The following is a 15,534-nucleotide window of genomic DNA, read 5'->3' on the forward strand; positions in this document are numbered from 1 at the left end:
GTCCAAAACAGGTACACAAATGACTATTGTCAACTAATTTACTATTTCCTTGTACGAGAGGTGTATACGAACACGAAGCGAAAGTGAATACAAAGTTTTAAGCCAACGTTTTACAAAATAGAAAACACATTAGGTGATGAGTGACGATGTATTATGTCTTAAATTCTTTCATACCAGTATGACATTCATCACTTCGATATTTTGACGTCAAATTTAAAGAAAAGTTGTCAGGATTTGAATTTACTTAGAAATCTAAAGGATCACCAGAACTATGTTGAAGAAAGAATTTATTCGTTTTTAAAAGTTTGATAATTTCGAAGGAGTATTTTCACCGTTTATTGGCATACACAGCAATCTCGATGATAGGAAACTCCTGTTGTTGGATTTGCTGTGTTCATTGTCTGTGGCCCATTGGCTGTATTCGGTAAAAACGCCTGCGGCAAATCGGTTGTATTCGGTAAACTTTGGGTTTGTGGTAGAACGGATGGATTGTTGCGTACATGTCTGACCAAAATTTTATCGGATTTGTGTATTTAGTTCAAGTCTTTCGTAAAAATATTTACCACCTTCGTACAAAACAGGCACAGATGCAACTAAATAGACTTAATGTGATTAAAATCCCTACCATAAGTCCGGCCAACCTCCCGAATGCTCTGAAATTAACAGTGCAATATCGTTAAATTGTTATTTTTTCAAAACTAATGCAACCTACACCTTACATCCAGATTTGGTACATTCATCCAAGAAATTGCTGCAAGCATCATTCGTCAAGCATGAATCAGGCCACCCAAATCCAGAACCGATAAACGAAAATAATATTGAGACGCTGCGAAGCATTATTTTGACTGAAGAAATTTTCCATTGCCGACTATATTTCGGACAATATATGAAAATAGTATCTTTGATAAATATTACTGTGGAAGACTCTTTCTGTGACAATAGTGATACTAGCCGTAATGTTTTTCTGTGATATTGCCTTATTTTAACAATTTGAACTGATGAAAAACTGTGGGAGAATAAAGGTTACGTCGTAAGAATTATGTAAGGTTATGCAATGAATGACACCAACGAAGGGACACACTGTCAAGTTTCAGTACCATATTTAGGGTACCACGCATGCTTGAAGTGCTTTGACTAATCTTAAATTCAGTTCTGGCGCCTTTTTTGACTAGCCAAGTAAAATTAAGAGACGTCACTTTTTACGTTGTCCCGTTCTGCTCATTACAATTTAAGGTTTCAGATAATGCTAATCCCGAGGCTTATCCCACGACAGAGTAAAGTTAACCAGGCAGGGATTTGACTAGTGACCTGAATAATCTAGTAGTCCTATATTTTTTGCGAACAAAATTTTTCAATTTATGTCAGTGCTCATTTGAGTTCATTTTCATACAGTGTATTAGGTCCCTTATTTGACGTTTCGAAAATGTACCGCTCCTGCCTGGTTTTACTCTGTCGTGCTATTCCACATGATTTTTGCGAAAAAATTTCTTAAAAAGCCAATTTCATACAGTCTTACTCAATTTTAAACTTAAAATACTCTTTATTTAGCTCTAAACATTTTCGGTCAGTACAGTGGTTTGTACTTCAGAATAGTGTAAAAAGAAGTGATAATAAAGAACTATTTATAAAAAAAATGGTGATAGCTCGATGAAATTGTAAAATATGTTGGAAAACTTTCCTGTCCTGAATTCCATTTGGAACTACCGTTAAAATAAGCTATCGCAATCACATAACATGGTACAGTCGAAGAAATTTAGTTTTCGGGTTTTCCAAAGGTATTAATCTTATTTAACCCACACTTTATCCCACAACAATGGAATCCACAAATTTAAATTTAGTTAACTCAGCGGTCGCAATGACGGCGCTGCAGTCACGATTTCAAAATGTGATATAGGGTGGATAAACTAAATTTTGGTTTTGGTTACATTTTCTCTTGGTTTTTAATTATTACATCAGGCTTCTAAATTAAGAGTAAATTTATGCAATATAAACCGTTTGAGTTTGAAAAAAGATGTTTTGTATCAGTGAACGATATAGGAAAGCGTTCAGTACGTCTCAACATACAAAAGAACGTAAAATATAATTGAACATTTAGCCACCCTACGTCCGTCATCGCTTCTATTGTCTTCAAAAACATATTGTGTGCTTGTCATGATATGTATCAGACGTTTGTTTATTTATGTGTCTCATCTAAAATGCTGGCCAGCAAAATTTTGATCATTAAATTCAACGGCCAAATTGATCTAAATGTTAAAATAATTGTGAATAATAGTGAAGTTAATGTGGTTTTGTTTTCTCTTCATAAAGGAATTTGCATCAGTTCGATGTAAAGTGCGGAACACCATTAGAAAAAAAAACTTGTCGCTGAAGAATGATCAAAACGTTGCTGGACGCAATAGCTTCAACTAATGCTTTGCAGGATATAGAATCAAAATTAGAGAAACACCAAGAGCCGTCCATTTGAAATCTTCATCATCATCATTTCAACTAAAGGTTTTTTTTAACGAAACGGAAGTTCGCTCGCAGATTTGGATCGGAACATCTCATTCGTTTTCGCTAAAGCTCGTAGCCGTCATTAATCATGATTCCCATGAAGAATCGCCAAAAATAAAAAATTGGCAAGGGATGAAGAAACGCCGGCAAAAACAAAGATTGATAAATTTGTCTTTGTTGCGTTTCTTCACACTTTGGCGATTCTTCGTGGTGATTAAACAAATCCTTGGAAATTTATCCTTTTACGAAATTTATCTAAAAGGCGTTATTTGTTCGAAGCTAGTGAATCTATCCTTTTATAAAAGTTACGAAAAGCTGCCTGGTTCGATCCTAAGGAAACTCTTATTTTACGTCAGGTAACGGCATCTTGTTCGATCCTAGGGAATTCATACTTTAACGAAAGATCCCGAGGACACTATCATTTTACGAAAGATAATGTAGAGACATTTCAAAAACGTATTTTTACACTTTGGCGTTTCCTCGCACTCTGGCGATTTTTCTCTTCACACTCTATCGATTTTTCTTGGCAATTCATCATTATGGTTGATTTGTTAAACGAAGTGACTATTCGCACGCGCGTGCGATTAGTCTTTCCTTCGGCCGTAGGCTATTCGCACGCCGCGTGCGAATAGTCACCCTTATGTTTGTTGACTATTGAGACGCGCGTGCGAATAGCCATTGTTACAGGTGTGGACTATTGGGACGTGCGTGCGAATAGCCAAACCTACAGGTGTAGACTATTTGGACGCGATACAAATTCGTGGAAGATGATTTCACGGCGCATAAAAGATTGGATCTTGGCTTTCAGCAAAAAGGTGTGTGAAAAGGTATTTACACTAGTTTTATGAGAGTTTAAATGACCATTGCCACAGCTGATCCCCATATCTTACGGAGCAACGGCCTCCAGCATCGGCTAATCAGAAATATGATACTTATGCATAAGATTCGATAGCTAGTAGGGCCTAGAGTATTACGAATCCTCAGGCTACATGTAATGGGGATAGTCTGAACAAACTAACAAAGCCACTCTTCGAGCCAATATATTTAAAAAAAAATTCGACTCTACTGACGTCGTAAAATACCGGTTTCTTTGATTTTTTTTATTTCAAAAAACACCGCTACTATTGTCTCCCCAAAGCAATTAGTCAGGAAACATCGAGGGAAACATACAATATTTTTATAATTTAATTATATTCTTCATACAAAATAGAACAATTCTGCGTTTTCAGAATTTATTTTACGAAAATTAAAATATTTTAAAAAACTATTTTAAAGAGTTTGCACTACTTTCTATTAAATATTCAAAAAGGCTGTCAAGAGACTGTCATGAGACTGTCAGTTTTTTAGAACAGTTTAGAGCTTTCATTTACTAACACATATAAACAATAACAAAGGCACATCGGAGCCATGTCATAACAAAGCCGATTGTTGATATTGCTATGTTAAATTTGATGTGAGTTTTGTGGATTTTCATTTCAATTTAAAAAATATAAAATTGCGTTTTTTCCATATGTTGTTGCAGGATTATCTTACTAAAATAGGTATTATTTATCAAAATAAATTATAAAAATTTGCTGTTTCCTGACTAATGGGTGGGTCGAATTTTTACTTTGATTTTATTGTAATTATTCATCTCAAAAAATTTAATCACGAAGGTATGTTGTCATTACATGTCAGGTAATGCGCGCATGCGAAGGCTAAAATTAGCATAAGCACAAAAGAGAGGATTGACTTTAACATGTTAGCCAGCATATTACAGATAGTGTCTTGTTCACAAGTGAAAGTGACCTGTGCTATTTTTGACCGACGTTTCAAATGTTCCAATGATGACAAACTGCTGACTTTGTATGGAGAAATGAGGTTTTTCTCACATTATTCGTTTTGAACAACAAATTTCGCGGACCGTGCTACAAATTATGACATTTAATTTTCTAAATATTTATTGTGAAATTTTCCGTGAAATAAAGAGAAATATTGACGACTCCACTCTACCTTTTTAGTGTGCTGTCTTTCGCGCCGGATAATTGAATATAAGTTGTATTAAAGGCAACTGTCATACATCAGTCTAAATTGAGACTATTTTGAAAGAATGTTGAAATTGAAACATATCAAAAATGAAGATTAAAAATGGGCAAGAACAGTTATTCCTTTTAAGCAATGACACTAAAAAATTGTATTAATCATTCAGCTGATCAAAATTGTCATTTACACACTCATAAATACAGTGTGAATACATAATAATAATTTCATTTATTTGTCATAAAGACCCTGAGCTCATCTTCACACAACGTTTTCTTGAAAAGCAAGATACATTTAATACTGAAGAATCATGCGACAAGTTGTAGAGCCAATTTCGCGCCGCGCGAAATCATATTCCACGAATTTGCCTCGCGTCCGAATAGTCTCCACCTGTAGGATTGGCTATTCGCACGCACGTCCCAATAGTCCACACCTGTAACAATGGCTATTCGCACGCACGTCCCAATAGTCAACCAACATAAGAATGACTATTCGCACGCGGCGTGCGAATAGCCTATAACAGTAGGAAATACTATTCGCACGCGCGTGCGAATAGCCTACAACCGTAAGAAAGACTATTCGCACGCGCGTTCGAATAGCATCGGCCTTTGTTAAATCAAACAAGAAAAATCGCCATAATGTGAAGAAAAACCAAGAAATATCGCCAAAGAGTAAAGAAACTGCAAGGATCATAGAGAATTGAAAATTTGTCTTTATGGCGTTTCTTCACACTTCTGAGACTTTTCTTGATGATTTAACAAATCAACTAAATATGATGAATTGTCAAGAAAAATCGCCAAAGTGTGAAGAAACTCCAAAATATGACAAATCGCCAAATAATACAATATTGTCGATTTGACTATAACTTTTATTTAGAAAAAGATTGTACGGGACAGTATGCACTGCATATCATATAATTCCTCTCTCTTGTGTTTATCTGTGTTCTACGAAGCCAAAATATAATTTCGGACTACAAGTAAACCGTCTCGACTGCCCAGTAGTTATTTTCCTAAGTTCCTAATGAGTGCAAAAAGGCTATTTCAACATTAGTTAGGAAAGCATAATTTTTATGTGAATGTTTCTGAGGTTTTCCATCTTAATATTTTCATGAAGTTACAAATAATCCACAGAAAATTTTATTACCCTAGAACGAGGTCGGAAATCAAATAAATCAAATAGAAAACAGACTTGGAAATTGTTATTTTGTCTAAAAGTTTATATAAAAATTGTTTGGAAATCGTAAATCGTATAAATCAGGAACTTTGAAGTTCGTCATATATTCATATTCTTATCTTATTCCTGACCAGATTCTGTTTTCATGATTGAGCTCAATCATGAGCTTCACTTATACAAAGAGTTGAATTTATTTCCTATGCCAAATTGTAATTTGGCGAAAATAATGTTCCGAATCTGCGTTTCGTTTAAAAAAAAGCCTTTAGTTGAAATGATGATTGTGAAGATTTCAAATGGATGGCTCTTGGGGTTTCTCTAATTTTTATTCTATATCCTGCAAAGCATTAATTGTAGCTACTGCGTCCAGCAACTTTTTGATCATTCTTCAGCGACAAGTTTTTTTTTCTAATGGTGTTCCGCACTTTACATCGAACTGATGCAAATTCCTTTATGAAGAGAAAACAAAACCACATTAACTTCACTATTATTCACAATTATTTTAACATTTAGATCAATTTGGCCGTTGAATTTAATGATCAAAATTTTGCTGGCCAGCATTTTAGATGAGACACATAAATAAACAAACGTCTGATACATATCATGACAAGCACACAATATGTTTTTGAAGACAATAGAAGCGATGACGGACGTAGGGTGGCTAAATGTTCAATTATATTTTACTTTCTTTTGTATGTTGAGACGTACTGAACGCTTTCCTATATCGTTCACTGATACAAAACATCTTTTTTCAAACTCAAACGGTTTATATTGCATAAATTTACTCTTAATTTAGAAGCCTGATGTAATAATTAAAAACCAAGAGAAAATGTAACCAAAACCAAAATTTAGTTTATCCACCCTATATCACATTTTGAAATCGTGACTGCAGCGCCGTCATTGTAACCGTTGTGTTAACTAAATTTAAATTTGTGGATTCCATTGTTGTGGGATAGAGTGTGGGTTAAATAAGATTAATACCTTTGGAAAACCAGAAATCTAAATTTCCTCGACTGTAATGATGCGAAAACTTTAGTCATGGCCCTACGTTAGTGAAGTACCGTGACGCAAGTCCGTTCACACTGAAAAATTTAACAAAAAAAAATTCCGTAAAACTGAGGAACATATACATAACTTTTTTGACTTTTCCCCCTCCTCACCCACTACTTTCACTTATTTTATTCATAATCTGGGCGTCCATACGAGCTCAACGAGCTATCACACGCCTCATAGGGTTAAGATTTGGCCGAGATATCAAATTTCAAAATTTGGAAATCTGTATGAAGAAATTGATTTCTATATACATTTTGAAATAGATGATTTTAATCAAATATTTTAGTGAAATATATTTTCTTGGCAATGAAACAATTACAGTTACCCAATTATATTATGACTATGGGATTGCAGGATTCATTACTTTTACATCCTACATACTTCCCAAATTCAATTGAACCAACGAATTCAATTTCAATTCTGATTTTGTCGATTGGCACCATTGACATACAAGTAGTTAGTTCTCATTATCTGCTTGTGGTGGCACTATATACTTCGCGTGTACAAGCAGTTAAAGAAGCACTAGGTAGCGTCAATGAAAATTCTGAAAGGAAAATATAGCTCACATCTGACTTTTTCACAAAGGCAGTAACACGTTTAGAAGAGATATTTTTGTGTACTATATGTATTTTACATGCTACATGCGTCAAAAACCATACTTTTCATGTTTCAAGCACTAGTTACGACGCCCAAAGCATGTAAAATCCATTACATAACTCGGGATAAAAAGATGAAAAGTCTCGTTTTCGTGTGTTTATTGACCTCGGCTGCGCCTCGGATCAACAAAATTCACACGAAAATTCTACTTTTTATCTATATATCCTAAGTCATGTAAAATACTAATGCTTTTCTGATCTTTCAAGCGTGTGAAGGAAATTCGCGTGAAATGGGAAAAATGTGAAACGCTAAAGAAATACATGTAGAATGAATGGAACGAATTGGATGAAGAAAACCAACAAAAGTGGTAAAGACGTATGTTGATTGTTGAGTTTAAATTGGACAAAATAGCAAAATGTTAATCATAAGAGATTGTGAAACAAAATGGCAATCGGATGTACCTCTACCGTTTTTGAGATCAGCCTTCTTGGTACATGACATATGCAAGATTCTTTTCATAATATTTTCATTGTTCATTTGTCAACAGATTTCAAAGTGACATTTTAGTTTATTTTTTGGCTTTTCGTGATATTGTAAAAACTTCAGGTGATTTCATTAACTTTGGGAACACGGGTTCTCCAATCGAAATGAGTGATACGTCGTTGGATTGGTCTTTCAATTCCAGAGAAGACGCATCTTTAATTTTTGCGATTAATTGTGTTTATTTTCGGTGCGAGGCGTTCAAAAGTGAAGGCTAGTCAGAGGATCCAGTATAAAGTTTTTCGCCAATAACTCAAGAAATAATTATTGTAAATCATTGTTATGCTGTACTAATGTCGGTTATGGGAAGACGTACTACAGGTGGAGTGTATGCACTGGTTGGTGCAAGAACCTGCAAGTTCTGCCAGTTCACTGTACTGCCGAGTAGCCGGATATGAGCTCACTCCAAGGGACCTAGCTCACGCTCCGATCAACCAAATTTCATAAACTTTTTTTCCCTGACTGGTACGTTCAATTCCTATCTAATAAAACTAAAATAGTCGAAATTCGTACAAATTTTGCCGACCTACAAGCAAAAACTGCTTCCCTCCCTGTACCTGGTTCACATCATGGGCTCTAACTCACGAGTCAGTCATCCAATTTCCATAAACTTTTTTTTTCGATTGGTAGGGTACGGACCCCAGTATTCGGCATAGTTTAGAATATCGGCCATCTATTGTTTAGAACAATGAAACCCAATGAAACCCATTGTTGTGGCCGATATTCTAAACTATGCCGAATACTGGGGTCCGTACCCTATTGTAAATTTTTTTTTATATTGTATATTTTATTGTTTTGTTCAACATCCTAAATTTGTATCAAGTTATGAAACAAATTCCACCCATGGAGTGGCTTCTATACTTAACAAAAATTACCCTATTCTATTTATCCAGAACCATGGAAACTGGCCTGATTCAGGAGAAACAGGAGAAAGGCTTAACTAGAAACTTAGCTAAGAGAAACTGTCCGACAAATTAATCAACAAATCAATCACAGTATATAAAAAATCTCGTCCAACCGTTCGAATTCATTTTCCCTAAACGTAAATACCTTTCATTTGACGTATCACTTACAAGTGTATCGTTTAAAATGCCGTAGATATCTTCAAAAAACCTTAAAACACTTTTTGGGCCCCAGCTCGGGAGGGGTCGACCCAAATATGCCCATTTTCATATGGGGTCTTGCCATTGTCATTATCTATCAGGAAAAAAAAAAGAATTTTTGAAATCGGTTGAGCTTTACTCAAGTTATCATGTACACGGACAGACAGACGGAGAGACAGACATTTTTTTTATTGTGGATTCGTCATCTATAATCATAGACAAATGTTTTGCCCTTACCGTCTGCTTCGAATTCCACATGTTACAAACGGCATGGTTTTCTTATAAGCCCCCAGTACTTCGTACGGGGCTAAAAAAATGGTTGGCTTATCGATAAACGGCTGTCAATGCTCTCTGGATAATTTTATGAAATACTACCAGTAAGCTGGGTACTAAGTAGACAGTTCTTATTAGTATCGAGTAAAATGTCGTTGGAAAAGTTCTGGATTTTGATGTGGAAAAATTGCATAATCCAAAGGCGCCGCTATATTCTAGGAATCCTTGAAGCAATTTCTCCAGTCCTTATTGTCATTATCATAACATTGATTATCGGATCGAATCAATCAAATTCTCGACCAAGTTACGATGATGAATGGCAACCAAGCTACAACCACACTGCATCGATAGCCGACTTTACCGTTATTTCTTACTCGCCAAATAGTCCATGGATTGAAGAATTCTTAACGAACACTTTTAATATAACGAATGCAACATTCCAATCATTTGACAGTGCACAGGCTCTAAAAGAATTTTTGTACAGCGAGCTGTTGACGAATATACTTGGAATGGAGTTTGACGATTCATTGAAAGTATATTCTCTGTACGCATTCGCACTACTCGCAATTCGACATTCAATTTTTTCAGGGTTCAAAGAATCCACCGAATCTGCTTAGCTATACCCTAAGATTTTCCAGCGCCATTGAAAGTACTATTCAGTCAACTTGGTTGGTGGCGATGCAGAATCAGCTTGATGAATCTTTCATTAGAATTTTTAGTGAAACAGCTGTACCAGAAATTGAAATGATATCAATTCGAACACTTGAGGACGATAAACTGAGTTTTCTGCTACAATATTTACCGGCGGCTTTCATCATAACAAATTTATTCACTGCTGCGAAAACTATTACGGTGAGACATAGCTTTTTCAGTGGTAGCTGAAACTACCATTTATTCGAGTCCAATTTAGAATGTAGCCGTGGAACGTGAGAGTCGACTGAAGGAAACTATGCGAATCATGGGGTTATCAAATGCAGTGTATTGGACAGCATGGCTAACGAGTTCGTTGTTAATACCAATTGGTTCCTACACATTGGTCACAGTATTCTTGTGCTGTAAAATTATGAACGGAGAAGCAATCTTCCCGAACAGCCATTTTTTTCTCGTTTGGATTTTCTTCGTTTTTTACATCGTAGCCACAATCACTTTTTGTTTCCTGATGACCGTCATTTTCCAGAACGCTTCATCAGCTTTAACATTAGGCGCGATTCTGTTCACTCTTACAGTCATGTTTTACAGTCTGTTCGACACAGAGTTCAAATCGTCAAACTACGTCGTTAAGCTATTGCACTGTTTGCCAGTCAATACTGGGCTGTGTCACGGAATTTCGATAATTCTTCAATCCGAAGCAAATGGACCAGGACTTCAGATGATAAACTTTGCTTCACATGACAACGTACTCGAATTCTCAATCGCTGATGTTCTATTTTCGTTTGTGATTGCATCAATCATTCACATGCTCTTGACAGTGTACATAGATCAAGTTTTTACGGGAAACATTGGCATTCCGAAGCCGTGGTACTTTCCAATTGCGTTTGTACTGCAACATTGCAAAAGAAATCCTTTGGTCAGTGAAGATAACATTGATGTTAAGGACAACGAAAAATTGGATAGCAAAGATTACGAAGCGGATCCACAACATTCGCCTGTGGGAATAAGGATTGCACATCTAACGAAAAAGTTTGGCTCAGTAACGGTCGTAAATCAATTTTCGTTGAACATGTTTCAAGATCAAATAACAGTTTTGTTGGGTCACAATGGCTGCGGGAAAACTACAACGTTGAGTATGCTGACTGGTCTTTTGGCCCCGACATCCGGTACAGCAATTTTGAACAACCACGACATTCGAACGGAAACGTCCAAGGCTAGAAGTTCTGTTGGCTGGTGTCCACAGCACGACATTCTAATAGAAGAGTTGACCGTACGCGAAAACTTGATTTTCTTCTGTCGACTCAAGGGCATACACAGCAAAAAGTCAACAAGCGATGAAATCGCCAAATTTGCGGATATGTTAGATTTCACCGACAGACTCAATTCACTTAGCAAGAATCTATCGGGCGGCCAGAAACGAAAATTATCAATTAGCATTGCGTTATCTGGAGGATCGAAAGTCGTTATGTTGGATGAGCCCACAGCCGGCCTGGATGCGGGCGCACGTCGTATGCTGTGGAATTTTTTGATTGAAGAGAAGAAGGGAAGAACTATTCTACTCACTACGCATTACATGGATGAGGCTGACATTTTGGGCGACAGAATAGCTATAATGAACCACGGGGAACTGCAAACTGTTGGCTCGCCATTCTTTCTTAAGAAAAGATTCGGTTCAGGGTACAAGATAATTTGCGTAAAGGATCGGGGTTGTCATGCGACTGACATTTTGAACATTCTACGAAAATTTGTACCTGATGCGTATCTTGAATCCGACGATAGAACGGAAATTGTTTTTGCTTTAAGCGAAAAACATGTGTTGGAGTATCCAAAAATGTTTAAGGAAATCGAGAAGCTTTCAGCAAGTTTAAAGATTGCAAGCTTTGGTCTGTCAGTCACCTCATTGGAAGAAGTCTTTTTAAAAGTTGGATCAGACAAATCCGAAAGTCATCTACATAAAGTATTCAATGACTTTATTCCAACTAGAAAAGTGAGCGGATTCACCCTTGTGCTCTATCAGATTTATGCGATGATCTTAAAACAATTCCATTACACAAGACGCAACTTTTATCCCATTGGACTGTGGCTACTAATAACTGTGGCTTTTGTTGTCGCCTTTTTTGCTGCAGGAAATAAACTAGTTAAAGATGGTGGTCATCCTGACGACAGATTACACCCCGATATAAAAGTCATTGTTTCTCACGACGGTTCGTATCCACGTTTATTTGAGAACTGCGTAAAATTGTTTGGAGAACAGGGCGTCGTTGATCAAGTGGATAGTATAGAGAATCATCTCTTTCATGAACAAGAAACTGCTGATCGAAATGTTTTACGGCTAAGGCTATCACTAGAAACTGGCAAAATCACAGCTTGGTTTTCAAATGATTCAAACCATGAAATTTTCATATTACACACCATTCATCGAGCACTGCTAAAATCGGTTGCAGGAAACCAGTACGACATCAAAAATGTACCGTTTTCGCGTCCAGATACAATTAGACCAAATCCCAAGAAAGATTACTCGAACGAAATGTTGTTGATGTTTGGCATGCTCTACTTGTTCTCCTGCTACTGGCCAACAGTTTTCATTGCGATCAAAGTGAAGGAATGTGCGACGAGGACAAAACTTCTTCAATTCATTAGTGGCGGCAATCGATTTGTCTATTGGTTAACATCGTTGGTTATCGATTGCCTCTTTCTATGCGTCGTAATGTACTTAATAATCGGTACCTTTGCGCTAAAGCAACGATCGTATTTCAAACCCACTGAAGAGCTTGTAATATTTATGTTCAATGGATTTTCGGCGATTACCTTCATTTACATGACAACATTTCTGTTTGCCAAACCTGTGGTAGCCATGTTGGTCATTTTGTCCATCAGTGCAATTTTCTGTAAGTTAATGTTTGTCATTTCACCAACCGACCACGTCTAACTAACGGATGCAATGCAATTTAGGTACAATCGTATATCTCATTTACTTGACGTTCTATTCATTCATCGATTCAACGAAAATGGTGGCTAGAGCCGTTTATTGGATATTCCTGAATCTTGCTCCATTTTCTTTACTGGATTGCATCATAAAACGTTCGTATCCAATGATGTTAACACATAAATGGACAACCGAAGAGGATGCTCACAATTCATGTAATTCATGTAATTCAAGTCGTTATTTTGGAAAAATTTATTGTTTTCTGCTTTCAGATGAATTGTTTCATTTTGGTGAAACTGGAATCGGTGCGAACGTTATCGTGATGATAGTTTCCGGAGCATTGTTTTTATCCATCTGTCTTCTGCTGGACCATTTAGTATTTCAAAAGTTAATAAACCTGATCAAATCTAATCGAAAGACATGTGTAACGAACACTACCGTTGACAACGACGTTGAAGATGAAATCCAGAAAGTCAAACGAATGTCCTATTCCGAGTTCATAAAATCCAGTTTGGTGCTGGATGGTCTATCAAAGTGGTATGGTAGGTACTTGGCCGTCAATCAGCTCTATCTCAGTGTGAACAAGGCAGAGTGTTTTGGTCTACTCGGTGTTAATGGAGCTGGAAAAACTTCAACGTTCAAAATGTTGACTGGTGACGAGGGCATATCGATGGGAGACATTTTGATTCACGGTAAAAGCGTGAAAAGCAACATTACAGCTGCGCAGAAATCGGTTGGCTACTGTCCTCAATCCGATGCGCTCATGTTAGATATTTCTGGTCGCGAAAATTTAAAAATATTTTCGCTGATTCGGGGAATTCCTTGGAATGAGATCAACGACATAATCGAAAACATTTCCAAGGAATTTGGATTCTATGTGCATCTGGATAAGAAAGTTCAAAACTACAGTGGCGGGAACAAAAGGAAAATAAGTGCAGCACTGGTAATTGGTTTAAACCTCTAGTCCAACTGACGTTGAGCTTTAACTAAGAATTTCGTTTAATTTAGTCGCTACTTGGTGATCCATCTCTTATACTCCTTGACGAGCCCACAACAGGTTTTGAACATTCTTAATTTTTCTGTGTTAAGCTCGCTACACTATTTTGTTTCAAGGAATCGACCCATATTCAAAGCGTCAGCTGTGGTCAGCAATCATCAACGCAAGAGATTCTGGTAAATCAGTAATTTTGACGTCTCACTCGATGGAGGAATGTGAGGCTTTGTGTACACGAATTGCAATTATGGCCGCTGGAGAGTTCAAATGTATGGGTTCAGTGCAACATCTAAAAAACAAATTCTGCAAAGGATTCAATCTGACCATTAAGTTGAAACGGGACGATGAATCGGAGTTGCAACAAATTAACAGTCGCATTGTAAATTTGTTCCCTTCGGCCCAATTGATGGAAAAATATCTCGATCTGATCACATTCCGAATATTGACCGAAAGATTGGATTGGGGTGTGGCGTTCGGAACAATGACGCAGTTAAAGTCAGAGAAAATCATTGACGACTTTACTCTTAATCAAATGTCGTTGGAAGAAGTTTTTCTTCATTTCGCAAACAATGAAAATGGGAATAATGTTTGAGGCAGATTAGGTATTGTTGTTATTCCAAATTCGAAATAAAATTTGTTTGTCAAGTAGAAAACGAGATGATCTATTTGGAGGCTTAGCAGCTATACTCTTCCTACTATATGATTAGGGACAATGGTTTTTTTTAAATATTATATACTAAAATGATATTTGCACGTCGTTGGGTGCTATTTGCACGAAAAGTTGCTAACTAAAACTTACAAAATTAAGCCGACAAAATTAAAATCAGGTTTTTTTTCGAACTCAAATCGTTCCCATATTTCAACCATTGTCTACCTTTCGGAAAATTTTCTTCATTTTCTTCAATTTTCCATCATTTTTTTAAAAAAAAGTTTAAAGAAAATTAGTGAAATTCTAGAAAATTTGTAGAAAATTGTTTCTAAAAGTTAGTATTTCAACAAATGCTTGATACGACATTCACATTGAATTGATTCCCTTCCAACTTTAACACGATTTCAAATAATCAAATTCCTGAGAATAATCCAAAAACTATCTAGAATGTCAGAGAAACACTTCGTCATATCTTAAACTTCGAAACATCTCGATGCAACTCGTCATTTAATTTGTCCTCTACACAGATTAAAATTTTAATAGATACACATATTTACTTACTGCCTAAAAAAGCATGATCACTCTATGGTATAAATAATAGGGTGGATAGATTTTTACCAACTTTAAATTCCACACCCAGTGGCATCTCTAGCTTTGAAAAATCGCCCAAAACCACTTACAGTGGACGTGGGACGCAAGTGCTGTTATCCACTTACAAAAGAACTGATATCGGTGTAGCAAAAAGATATGCGTCACAAATGGCAGCTAATGAGGAAAGCACGCGGAAGTTTAATCAACAAAAATTTTACCCTACAAATTTTAGAAAGAAAATTATTAAAAAAAAAATTGCGTCAAAAAGTGGCAGAAAAATTGAAAATTTGACGAAATTCAAAAACTTGACATACTTTAAGTACGCTCATAGCTTCCAAATAAACGGCTTTTTATGGAAACCAAGCAACACGCTTCGACTAGAATCTAAAACGCTATAAATTTGTCTTTTAAACGAGGTTTCTATCTGCCGTATTTTTCGAGTTAAAAACTCTATAAATTTGTCTTTTAAATGAAC

The 15,534-nt window shown here is 36.3% G+C and overlaps 1 protein-coding gene and 1 long non-coding RNA gene across 5 annotated transcripts; one reads left to right on the top strand and one right to left on the bottom strand.

Moving 5' to 3' along the window:
* Positions 1 to 138: 138 nt before the first annotated feature.
* LOC119070187 lies at positions 139 to 854 on the bottom strand. Of its 4 annotated transcripts, none has more exons than XR_005086483.1 (3): positions 713 to 854; positions 333 to 653; positions 139 to 269 (listed from the first exon to the last, which is right to left on the bottom strand). It is a non-coding gene; the product is annotated as an uncharacterized LOC119070187 (long non-coding RNA). The 4 variants fall into 4 exon arrangements; XR_005086480.1 differs by lacking the exon at positions 139 to 269 and having other exon boundaries at positions 333 to 504; positions 567 to 653; XR_005086481.1 differs by lacking the exon at positions 139 to 269 and having other exon boundaries at positions 720 to 854.
* Positions 855 to 9,397: 8,543 nt separating this feature from the next.
* On the top strand, positions 9,398 to 14,411 carry LOC119070188 (phospholipid-transporting ATPase ABCA1-like). Its single transcript, XM_037174493.1, has 9 exons — positions 9,398 to 9,781; positions 9,837 to 9,916; positions 9,968 to 10,100; positions 10,159 to 10,303; positions 10,475 to 12,787; positions 12,852 to 13,040; positions 13,098 to 13,768; positions 13,834 to 13,882; positions 13,939 to 14,411. Exons 1-9 carry the CDS (start codon positions 9,398 to 9,400, stop codon positions 14,409 to 14,411), a joined length of 4,437 nt encoding a protein of 1,478 aa, XP_037030388.1.
* Positions 14,412 to 15,534: the final 1,123 nt, after the last annotated feature.

The sequence above is a fragment of the Bradysia coprophila genome (assembly GCF_014529535.1).
Source record: "Bradysia coprophila strain Holo2 chromosome X unlocalized genomic scaffold, BU_Bcop_v1 contig_562, whole genome shotgun sequence".
Classification (NCBI taxonomy): Eukaryota; Metazoa; Arthropoda; class Insecta; order Diptera; family Sciaridae; genus Bradysia; species Bradysia coprophila.